The 12,805-nt window shown below is 36.6% G+C and overlaps 1 protein-coding gene across 1 annotated transcript in view; it reads right to left on the bottom strand.

The window, feature by feature from the left end:
• Positions 1 to 4,288: 4,288 nt before the first annotated feature.
• Positions 4,289 to 12,805, bottom strand: part of calcr (calcitonin receptor) — a 51,853-nt gene continuing 43,336 nt past the window's right edge. Inside the window, exons 11-16 of the mRNA XM_077196091.1 lie at positions 11,958 to 12,111; positions 10,790 to 10,850; positions 10,624 to 10,690; positions 10,039 to 10,257; positions 9,910 to 9,951; positions 4,289 to 5,224 (exon numbers count right to left, since the gene is read on the bottom strand). Coding sequence (XP_077052206.1) covers positions 5,003 to 5,224; positions 9,910 to 9,951; positions 10,039 to 10,257; positions 10,624 to 10,690; positions 10,790 to 10,850; positions 11,958 to 12,111 — 765 coding nt within the window. The 3' untranslated portion in view covers positions 4,289 to 5,002. The remainder of the gene's footprint in view (positions 5,225 to 9,909; positions 9,952 to 10,038; positions 10,258 to 10,623; positions 10,691 to 10,789; positions 10,851 to 11,957; positions 12,112 to 12,805) is intronic.

Genomic DNA, 12,805 nt, shown 5'->3' with positions numbered 1-12,805 from the left:
CATCAGTAGAATGTCATCTCTAGATCAATAGCTAATGAAACTATGAAAAATGATTTTCAGAATGAAATCAGCCATTTCCCGTTCAAAACCTTTATACTTAAATCAAATCAACTAATTTCATGTTGTGAACCAAGATGAAAAATACATTTTACCCTTAATTATCAGTTAGATCATAAATATTGTATCAGACCAATTTTGAACCTCCCATAGATTAAAATACAATTTTAAGACATTGTCTTGCATGGTTAAATTCAATTATATAGATTATTTTCCCCATAAATGTTCCCACTGACTACAGAAAGGCCAAATATTTGATATATCTTTCATAGTTAGGGCCGGTCAGGCATAAAACTATCAAATGTTTATTTAAAGTGTCCCTATTATGTTATTTTAAAGGTTCCTAATTTTGTTTTAGAGGTCTCCTACAACAGGTTAACATGCATACAAGGCCAATAAACTCTTATTTTTCTCATAATATACATTGCACATCACCTCATTTCTCAAAGAGTCTGAAAACGGTTTGTTCAAAGTCTCATTAAACCCGTCTTTTCCAAGAGCTGCTCTGCTCTGATTGGTCAGTGGGCCAGTCTGTTGTGATTGGTCGACCGCTTACAGCGCGTGTCGGAAACTATATGCTTCTCAGCTCTTGATACTCACAGTAACGATGGAGTCGGTTTTTCTATATCAATTCCAGCTCAAGTCCTCGTTCTTTTGAAGGGAAGCAAAGTGGATTCACAGCACTGAAAACAGTGTCGTCTCGACGTGTCGACAACACGAACCAAACTTCAACTACAGTGTTTGAGGGTCAAAGTAGACTTTGTTCATGGGCAGCCAATGAAGACCATAAGCTGGCATTATGCAAATTTGTTACGATGGTATGTAAAAGAAAGTGAGACTGGAATTGCTGACGACTCATTTCACCAGTTCATAATCAATTCTTTCATTTAGGAAACTATTTAGGAGCACTTTGATCTTTAAAACATTTACATTCATAAACAGCTATATTACATGCTGCACAAAAGGTAATATTTGAAAAAGCATAATAGATGCACTTTTAAAAAGGTTAATGGGTTACAATCTCTTCAGAGATGAATATGTTTTGTTGTCATATTTTCATTTATACAGTTATTTTAAATCTTATTAGGCCGATTTCTCACCATATTATAATGACGGACCATTAAAACCAAGTGTGTTTATCCAAATCAGAGGATTTTTATGTTCATGTCTGAAAGGGCAGAGGCAGGAGAGCACATGTTCGGAGCAAACAAAGGACATTTGTCAGTCCTGCACCTGTAGAGGATGACGTTTAGTAGATGTGACACAGCCGATGCCAGAAATATCTTCAACTGCTGTCTGTGCTTCACCCCTGAGGCCGATCAAACCACATCTTAGTCACAAAAGTCAATTACACCGAATGGGATTAGCCATGATGTTGAACCTTTAAACTGAATTGCTAAATGAAGATGCCTGCTCTTGCAAGCAGCATTTGTACAGTAGTGGCCAAAAGGGATGTCTGTTTACATCATCACCATTTAATCAAATATTATTAAGAATTTGTTGAAGATTTTGTAAGCATATTGTGTAGTTGTGCTAGGCGTCAATGGTTTTATTTGTGATAACGCAATGAAACAAGAGAGAACCAATGAAATATTAATAACTGAGTATGTTGTAGTTAATGTTATTTTTATTTATTTTTTGCTGTAGTTTGCTTTTTTGTGCCAAATAATTCTGTCAGATAAATACTTTAACCAAGTTTAGTGTTTTGTTCTTCCCTGATATTTAAAATATTTTCCTCATTTATTGGTTTAATCAAACTTGTAGGGTCATTATAAAGAAATATGGCCACTACTGTATATATTTCTTAGATTCAGTGATATGAGAAAGAGTGGTATGATGCTATTGTACTTTTTTTTTCTAAATGGAAAAAAGATTATTTGGGATGTGTACTTGCATATTTGTATGTCAAAATATATGCAAATTATTTACTAAGGATCATATATTAGCCAACATATTTAATTTGATGTACAATATAGAGGCATGTGGAGTTTGTACACATGGACACTATTGCAAAGAGTTTGACAAAATATTTTTTTTTTTTCTGATGGTATCTCCAACATAAGCAATACACTTCAAAAACATGAGCAAGAAATTTAGCTTTTTGACTTCAAACTTAATGACTGACTGTAAATGCACCATGATAAATCAATTACACATTGGACTAAAACAATTACATGGGGAATACCAAATCCGAGATACCGACACAACTCACAATGAAATGACCCAACTCTCACAATTTCACCTCAAACCCATTGAAACACAACACACTATGTACAGCTAAACATCTCTTTTAAATAAAAGTACAGTGTTGTAGTCCATAGTAACAAAAAAATAAACATTTCGTACAGAAGAAAAGACAAGCTTGCTTCCAGAGTGTAATTGTATCCGATGTATAAATTCACACAGTAGGAAAGCATACTGTGAATACTTAAAAGGTACACTATGTAACTTTTGGCCCTCTAGCGTTTAAAAAACAAAACTGCATGCATTTTGCGGAATAACCTTGTTCTGGTTGTGCTTTGGCTCTGTGTGACTGTGTGGATGAATATAGATATCCTTCTGCTCATAAAACATTCACTTCCAGACTTAAAAGATATAACTAGTTTAGATGGAAAGGATCTAAAGCTGACTAAGACATTACCCAACAAAATACAGCACACACAGCGCTACAATAACTATAATGAAATGACCCTTTACAATAGATAATGCTTTACAATGAACTCTGTTAGAGAGCTACATATGGCAATGTATCTGTTCAATAATATACCTTACCTTTTGAGTAAATAAAACACAACCTCCTTGTTGCTTTTACAACATTTCAAAGACTCTAAGTTCTTAAAAAGAAATCTCTGAAAAGCCAAGCCAATGTTGGTTCTTGTTTTATTACCTTCTCTTTTGGCCAGCAGATTCTCCTCTGTGCGGCGTTTGTTTAAAACGGGTGATTCCTTGGAGGATCGAGATTTAGTTGCTCCATGTCAACCTTCATACCGTCAGGTCTAAAATATAACACTGATAACATGCTTACCATAGGCTAGTGAATCAGGGCAAGACAAAAACACGTTTTGAAAGAACGATTGATGATATATTGACAGATTTGTTAATTTTGAACAAAAAAGTTACATAGTGTATCTTTGAATAGATTTTTGCATGTAATATTTTAACGATAAGGTATTTGATTCTCATTTAGCAGTAATTGATATATTTCTAAAGATCATTTTCATTGTAGTTGCACATGTTCATTTAGGATCTGTGTGAGTTGTTACTGTATTCTTGCGACAGGCGATGCAAACGCTGTGACAGCTGTCTGTCATCACTCCCCGGACGCCATCCATGTGAGCCAAGAGCGCCTTGTTGTCCTCACAGTTGTTCAGTCTACACACTCTTAAATATGTGGTGATGCTCTACATTTTGTTTCAGAAAAGTGTTTTTCTTCAGTCATAACAAGACGTTTTACACCTATATGCATATTTATGTATCATTGCCAGTTCAACATTTTGGAGTTTGAATGTTTATGAAAGCAATCTCTTTAAGGTCAACAAGGCTACATTTAGATCAAAAATACAATAAAAATTGTAACATTTTTGAAAATTATTACAATTTAAAATAATTGTCTTTTTTAATATACATTTTAAAATTATATATATTCTTGTAATAGCAAAATTGAATTGTCAGCATCATTACACTTGTCTTCAGTGTCACATGATCCTTCAGATTTCACATTTGATAAACATGTGAAATTCACATTGATAAATAGAAAGTCTAATAGAGCAGCATTTATTTGACATATAAATTTACTGTCATTTTTGATCAATTTAATGCATCCATGCTTATATATATATATATATATATATATATATGTGTGTGTGCAGTATATATAAATATTTATATCTTACTTTCAATTAAATTGTATATTTCTTTATAGCTCAATTTATTTTAATCAGTAACATCAATTCTAAAGTGCTGATTTCTTATTTTGTGGTTTCTTATTTTCAGCCTAATTCAGTCAATCCCATAAGTAATTTGTGGTTCAATAAAGGCAAGCGAAGAAAGGTGTATTATTGATCACTAGTTGAAATCGTAAGTGACTTTGGTGCATTCGTGAGCAGTGGATTTTGGTTGCAGAGAGGAAATGCACTTACTGGTGAAGCACTCCAAAACACTGAAAAGATGCCTCAAAATCAGACAGATAAATACAATCTACACTCTGAAGCACGGGAGCTTATTAAATATATTTTTCTCTCTTTTTTGTTTTGTTTTTGTTTACAGAATACATGTCTATGCATATCTATGCACAGGTTTATGAATTGACTTTCAAGCAGTCCTAAAATTGTCGATGTTGTTCATCATTTTCCTCCACACCCCCTTACACAACTAAGACGAGGCAAAAAAAGCACAGCTGCAAAAACAAAGCAGTTAGGAGTCTCGCAAGACGGATAAAAAGCTATTTTCAAAAGCGAAGTGACCGTCGGACAGATCCTTGTAACCTCTTCTAACGTTTCAGTGACAGGATTCAGGCACAGAGGAACTTTCCTTTGTTCGGAGACGGATGAGTGTAGCCTGTCCTCTAGAGGATCGTTTCCCAGTAGCTTTAGAGTGTCCCACAAATCGACACATCCTTTGGTTTTATGCAAAGAAACGTTTTTGTTTGTGGCCACGGGCCTGAAAAGGATGTGAAGGGAGCCTGAATCTAGCAGCTTTAATATGACGTATTTTAAGAAATGCGGCCCGTGTCTGTATTTTTCCGCTTCCTTTGCGTTTCAACTCACAGAAGTAGAGCAGTTTCAGTGGTGCCAACACACAGGCTTTGAATGCTCTGTTGTCAACTCTTAAGTGCTGTCTGAGATGGGGGAGTTTGCGAACATTCAGTCAATGTTGCTTTGCTGTAAAGGAGTCTTCAGTTTGACTGAATCACTGCTTTACCAGTATTGTCTTTTTCTCTGAACGTTCACGCGTACGTCTCGCCCGTCTTGAGGGCCACTAGCTCTGAGTCTTCTGTTTGTTTGCCGTTCAAGTGTTCACTGTTGCAGTCGTGATGGAACATGAAAGCGGGCACCTCAGTGATGGATGTGGCGGTGTAGGAGGTGGATCTCATGGAGCAGTGCTCTCGTCGACGCTGACCCCACTGGGCTTTGTATTGCATCCACTGCCTTTTCAGAGTTCCCTGGACCTGCAGGGAAACATGTCAGAATCAGAGAAACAAAATACTGTTTTCGTTAGCCGCGTTTCCATTACCCTTCAAATTGCGCAAATTGAAATTGGGAATTGAAAATACGCCCAATGGAAACACGTCAAATTCGCAAAAAACTCCAATTTGTCACAAAAAAGTTTTTACGCTTGCATGAGGTGTTTTTTTTTTTTTGGCAATTCGAAAAATAAATATTTCGCAAAACTGCAATGGAAAACCGTTTTTGCGCATTTACAGGTCATCTAACGTAGATGACGCGGTATGTTTGGGCAGAATACGAGACAGAGTTTTTTATAAAATTCATAAAAGACAAAAGAATTACAGGAATACTGGATTCTAAACCTCTAAAAAATGCCACAATCAAAACCTCGAAGCAGATATGAGGGAGAAACTCCCAGAAACACCTCATATGTGCCGCTCTCAAGTATACGGGTCTTTCCTTGCCATTAATGCTTGGATAACACCTTCGATTAATAATAATGGCCAGTGCAGTGGCTGGGATATTCATAAACCTAACAACGTCCGTTGCCATGATTTTTGGAATGACTTATCTCGAGGAAAAAATTCAGTTTTAGTCGCATAACATCGGAAACGCCGTCATTTCGCAATCGTTTTTTGTCGACATTTAGAAAAAAATCGCAAAAGTTTTGCGAAATTCTGCAATGGAAACGCGCCTACTGTCGCTTTTGATTAATGCATTCTTGCTGAATAAAAGTATTGCTTCAAAAAAATTGGTTACACTTTATTTTAAGGTGTCATTGTTACTGTGTAATTATATATTTAAGTACTGAGTAATATTAAGCAACTACATGTACTTTTTACAGGGTTAGGGTAGGATTAGGATTTGGTTGAGGGTCAGTTGCATGTAATTATGCATAATTTACTGTTATTACTATGGTAAGTATATGTAACATGTAATAAGGACACTGTAAAATAAAGTGTTACCTAATAATCTTACTGACACAGTATAATGGTAGAATGTCAAAATGTGTTTGGCTATTCTACCAAATCAGCCAGTGATTTTTTTTTAAAGTGGAATGTAATTGGACAAAGCTGTATTCATTTTTTCTTGCGCTGAGACGTCTCATCAGTCAGAACATTCTTTGAGCTTTGTAGTTTTATTATAACCATCTTTGAACTTGAGTCAAACACAGTCTGTGATCAGTCTTTAAACAACTATATTAAATTATTAAACACCTATACAAATTGCTGTTGAATTTAATGTTTATCAATTTCAGGTAGCAGGTTTCAGTTTAACATCGGTTTTTATCTGGTAACATCTGGTGTCCCAGAGCCTTGTCAGGACATCGAGAAAATTGTGATTTGACAAGCTGCATTTGTGCATCAAAGTTACTTTAAACTGCACTTTTATTTATTCTTTATGTTGTTGTTTTCTAAAGGTCTACAAAGTTACAGAGTAAAAAGTCACTGCTAAGTGAGTTATTCTCTATATCAGTGTCACTGTTTCTGAAATCCCTGAAACGCCTCCATTGTAGTCTTGAGTTTTCTTCTGGGAACAAACACGTCACAATATTCCTCATTTAAATAATTCCCACCTAAGGAATTATGGAGGTAAAAATGGAGTGAGGCCTGGTTGAGTTAGTTAGTAGTGTGTTAAAACTCGCGGTTATGGTAAGTGGTGTGACATTGCAGCAACACTCTCCAAGCGGTTGACCAATCACAACACACTGATCTAGCTGACCAATCAGAGCTCATTGTCCTTTTCAGAAGGAGGGGCTTCATAGAGACAGGAGCTAAACAGAGCGTTACTGATAGACTGGGAAGAGAGGAGCTGCAACAATGTCAAATATGTGAAAAATAAGTTTTTTTTTGTTGTTTTTTTTTACATTCAAGCATGAAAAGCTATTCTAGTAGAGCCCAAAAACAAAAGCAAGTCTTTGTAATAGGGCATAATAGGTCCACTTTAATGAAAAATGTTAATTGGACATAACTATGATTTGACCATAACTTTAAAAATAATTAAGTTTTTGTTTTATCCTCCGTCAGCATGTGGTAATTATATTACTGTATTATTATCATAGCTATTTTTGATGCGCCAATTACCGCTCTGTACTTTTAACACATAACAAAGGGGGATATTGGATCAGGCACAAATCATGAGGAGACAGGGGCACAGGGAAAGGACATCAGAATAGAACGAATCATTACGCTGAGGTAAACAAACACCACCACAAAGAAAATGTTATTCTGTGTCAGTGCTCCTTTTATTGTCTTGAAACAGGATCTGTGCTTAGGACACATCCAAATAGTTTGTGGACGCGCTGATGCTGATGCGTGCTGGCTGCTCATGCATAAGCTAATAATTGACCCATTTTCCAGGCCCAGAAATAATTCAGCATGTTTAAAACATGACTTACACATAGGCGGATGAAAGGCGCTAATTCTTTCCATTCAAGTTCGTGCCAGGAACTTCATGCTGAGTATTCTAATGAAACTGTGTCTTCATTGTTTTGGTTTTGTCATGCATAAGTGCTCTAAGTCTGTTTTCCTCAAGTCTGGTAAATGCGTTTTGACGTGGCTGTTGGTATTTACTGCCACTTAATACTCTGTTCATGTACCCCCTCACTTCAAGAGACGCTTCAAGAACACGTCTGGCTTTCAAATAGATGTTCGGTGAATGTGTAAACGCATGACATGAGAAACGCCTCCATCCTTTGTGACTACGGTCGACCCTTGAGAAAGTTATATCAGTGGCAGTACAATGCAACAGCAAAAGTCTTAATCAAGAAATATTTACGCCTAAATTTAAATTAGCCATGAAATCAAAATGGACAATTCTTATTTTATTTATGGAATATTGCAATATTTATTATAAGTGATTTATCCAGGCACATTATTATATCTCGTGCCCTCATAATCTTATATCAAAATAACTTCCCCTCTTGCAGCATCATCTCTTCTCTTCTCTTCTCTTCTCTTCTCTGATGATGTTTTTACTGGTGTGAGGGTGGGGCAAACTGTCACTCACATCAGATCGACCAATAGCAAACCAGTTCAAATGTATGAGAATGAAAGAAAGTGTATTTATTGATGACAAATATATAAATCTTGTACTTGTGTTTTTAAACAAGTTTATTAATACTATTACAAAAATCTTGCCTGCTTCTTACCAATTTGATATGTGACTGAAAATATGCAACACAATGTTAAAACTATGTAATGCAAAGGGATGAAACTATTGTATGCAATTCAAATAAATAAATCTGAAATTTAGGCATATATATATATATATATATATAGAGAGAGAGAGAGAGAGAGAGAGAGAGAGAGAGAGAGAGAGAGAGAGAGAGAGAGAGAGAGAGAGAGAGAGAGAGAGAGAGAGAGAGAGAGAGAGAGAGAGAGAGAGAGAGAGAGAGAGAGAGAGAGATGAATGATGTTGTTTACATAATCTCTCTGAGTTAATTTAAATTAATCTCTTTAAAAACCTGATTTTCACATTAACAGTCAACAGCCATGTCATGTGTGGGCCATGACAGATCATGGAGGAAAGCGACATCAACCATGTCTGAATCAATGTGTCAGTTGCACAACATGGCCAGGTATTCACCCAGAAACTCGCTGAATGCCTGACTGACTTCCTGACCACCAGCCACTTGGACAAAACGTCAAGCTATCTCAAAGGTCACATCCTTCACACAGGGGGGGATTTCGCTTACGTTTAGCCCCTTTTATAAGGATGGCAGGCATTACTTTAACATAGTTATTTTTCTCATTATATACATTGCAGATCACCTAATTTCTCAAAGCGTCTGAAAAGCGTTTGTTCGAAGATTCAGTCTCTCTAAGCCCCTCCTTTCCGAGAGACTACTCTGCTCTGATTGGTCAGATGGCCCAGTATGTTGTGATTGGTTGAACGCTTACAGCGGTCATTACCATATCATTACTTTCAGCTCTGAAGGCTTCCTCAGCAATTGATATTCAGTGATACGAACAGTCACGATTAGTGTTAGTTTTTCTGTATCAATTCCAGCTCAAGTCCTCATCCTTCTGAAGTGCAGCAAAGTGGATTCACAGCACTGAAAACAGCGTCGACAACACAAACCAAACTTCCAGTCTCAGCTTCAACTACAGTGTTTCAGGACGGGTCAAAGTAGACCTTTTTTGCGGGCAGCTGATGAAGACTATACAGTCTGTCTTTATGCAAATTTGTTACATTTTGTTACGCAGGTATGTGACAGGAAGTGAGACTAGAATTGCTGATGACTTATTTAGAATCGATTCTTTCTTTTAGGAGACAATAACTCTTTTGCAATCACAAATAGCTATATTACACACTGCATGAGAGGTGGAAAAACTTGTTTTTCACTTGTAATCTGACGTACCTCAGATCATTCGTCATTCTCCATTCCACATATTTACATTGGCGAATTCTAGTTTTGTTGCGAAACATGTAAACCAATGACTTTTGACATTACATCTTGCCGCTCTATAATTTTGGTTTTGAATGTGAATAATCCATTACGAAAAAGTTATAAAAGTAAAAGACTACTTGTATGGTGTTTTTATGACGTTGCATGGAAACTATTAAAATGATATTCCTCAAAAATTTAAACCTCACTACATGAGGGTGAGTAAACAATGCCAGAATTAGCATTATGGGGTGAAATATCCCTTTATAATGATATTAGTCTGCTCAGTCTGCTTACCTCTCCATTGAAAAAACAGAATATGGTTGCCACCAGCAATCCCTTGCAAAACAGAAATTATGGAAGCATTAACAATCATTTCTAGGTGTCTTCCACAAGTAAAAAGAGTTAGAATTCAGTCTGAGTTACCTGGTAATGCATTAATATGTGCATGATGTAATCATATATCTCTCCTGCCAAGCGGTTTTCCGGCCGCCAAGGGAAGATGACGAACTGAATGCCCAATAAGGGCACCAGAATGAGGGTGGCTCTCACTGCCTTCATATACATGTTAGACTCAGCTCGGTGCGTATCTCTCAGTTTGGTCACTAAGACCCGTACTATGTTCAGCAAAAAGAATAAATTGACCTACAACATAAAAAGATATATATTAAAATGAACTCCAAACAGTCTTTAACTAACATGCTCTATTTAGATTTTAATTTCACACAGAGCTACCACAATTAAGCTTGATTAACTGTAAATGAACACAGTGAAGTCATTGACTCGATAATCCAATTTTAACAGAAACACAATCTAGTGAGATGTTAAATGCAATAATTGTCATTTGCGGAACTAAGAACATAATATTGCATTCAAACTTTTCCTCAAAATGAAGCATTCTCAAGTTTTTTTTTCATGATTAAAATGGATCAATCAGAGACAGACTCGTGGTAAATAAGCTGTGAATATATGCAAAGCTCAATATGATAGATAATAAATAAATGAACTCACTAATAAAGCTGCCATGATGGGGCCGTGAACCACATAGAGCAGATGGGTCTCCACACTCATCCAGCAGCTTGTGGAAAAATATAATAAATTTCATATCAGACCCACTGTCCACTGAATCTGGCCTGTCTTCTGTATTTACTGCTGAAAAGTAGTGAACATTACTCACTTGTCATCAAAGTATTTCTTTCTCGCCACAGCATGGATGCATGCAGGCACCAAGGGGAATCCTGTTGAAAGGAGAATTGAGAAATAAGTCACAAAATATTATGCCTCTAATGCAAAATGAATGATAACGCTGTAACTGTTATTAGACGGTGAGCCTTGACCACGTGGAATGCGTAACTTGATTTATTAAAGTATTTGAAATCATTGCGCTTTATAGGTTCAGCATTTATATGCTAAAAAAACAGTTGTCTTTGATGCATGATGAGTGGACGATTATCAGTAAATAATGACTTCCATTTCAGACTGTTTCTCATCCAAAGTTATCAAATAATAATGCATAGATATGAATGATACATTTATGGTGTTTTTCCCCCTCATTCACTTCAATTATATGGGAAGGTATGGCTTGGAAATTCTTCAAACATTTTCCATTTGTTTTTCACAGTCAAACTTAAGTCATATAGGGTAAAACAACAAGAGGATGAGGAAATAATTACATATTTTTGGATGACATATTCCTGTAATGATGAGAATCTTAACAGCGGCTTTGAATATCCTCAGGACAGCTTGAAAAGCCACAAGGCAGATTTTCTACAGATGGTCGAGGGCTGTCTTTTCTTCCTTTGGAAATGGATGATCCGGCACAGGGTTATCGCACAATCTTTAATAATGCTCCACAATTCAAGGCTTTTGTCCATATGTTAGCTACTTCCTAACCCATGTCATTGCTAACACAGAGAACAGGCGAAACAAGATAGTTAAGCCCTGATCTTCAATAAACCGTCCTTATAAAACTGTCAGTGGGAACAGTAAAGTACATCTGGATGTGAAATAAACCACGACCCCAAACATCCACAACTGTCCAGCACATTGTGTCCTAACTGTGGATTGGCTGATTCGTCTGTCTTTAAACAAGTGTTTGTGCCGGCGACAGTGTTTTCTGTTTATGGAGCAAGAGGACATGACCACGAGCAAATGTATCCAATAAATTATGGAGCAAAGACTGATGAAACTGCTGCCTTTGAAACCAGGTCACAATAAACTCAGTGCTTAGCAAATAGAAAGGGCGATTATATTTACAATTTAGAGTTGGCTGACAGATGGGAAAGCAAAACTGGGAGCTGCATTCAGATGGACACGGGGAGCAGAGCTGGCGGAGACAGACTCACCCCAGCCCAGAAGATAATACCAGTGCAGATGCTGCTCCTCTGCAAATACGGCCACCACAATCAGCGTGTGCAGGTAAATCCCCTCGCAGAGCATCCAGAAATAGTTACAGCCCAGCATGTACATGTGGAAGAAGTGCAGCACCTTGCAGCCAATCTGCAGATGGAGAAAAGTGAGAGAATGAAGTAGACGGGTGCTTTAAGTTTCACAATTCAGGCAAAATCTGACTGGACTATACCAGCATAAATGACAATGTCCAAGCCAATTTATACTGGTTTGGTTCTGGTCTAGCTAGTAAAGAATGAATGCTTTGCCAGTTATCTACTGCATTGGCACAGGTGGTTGGTAACATTTATTTTGAACAATATCAATTTCATGAACTGCATAGGAACCGCAATATGCACAATTATTTACATGGCATAGGCTGATTACTTAGGACAACTCACCATTTTATAAAAGCATAACCAACAGCAGAAATGTGATTTAACAGCATAACATATTGAACAAACACTGATCCAAATATTGTTTTCGTATTAGCCAAATGTGCCAGATGGATTTGCATCAAAAGTTTGTTTGGATGCACAACTTAAAACTATGGGAAGCATTTTCTCATTTCTTTTAAAAGTCCACTTATTTTGCTATCCTAATTATGTATGATTATATTTTGAGTTACTTTTTATTATTGGTTGAATTCTACTGGATTTCCGGGAGACGTGTTGCGTTCTTTAACGGTCTGCCTAGAAAAAAAGCTATCATGATGCAAAATCCCCTCAATGGAAAAAGAACGCCTTCGTGTTTACAAATGTTATGGCATACACTCTTTAACCCATAGACATAATAAATACATAGA

Source organism: Siphateles boraxobius, unplaced genomic scaffold, assembly GCF_051911475.1.
Source record: "Siphateles boraxobius isolate OS27281-9 unplaced genomic scaffold, OSU_SipBor_1 35, whole genome shotgun sequence".
NCBI classification, from domain to species: domain Eukaryota; kingdom Metazoa; phylum Chordata; class Actinopteri; order Cypriniformes; family Leuciscidae; genus Siphateles; species Siphateles boraxobius.
This window is presented reverse-complemented; position numbering and strand designations above follow the sequence as displayed.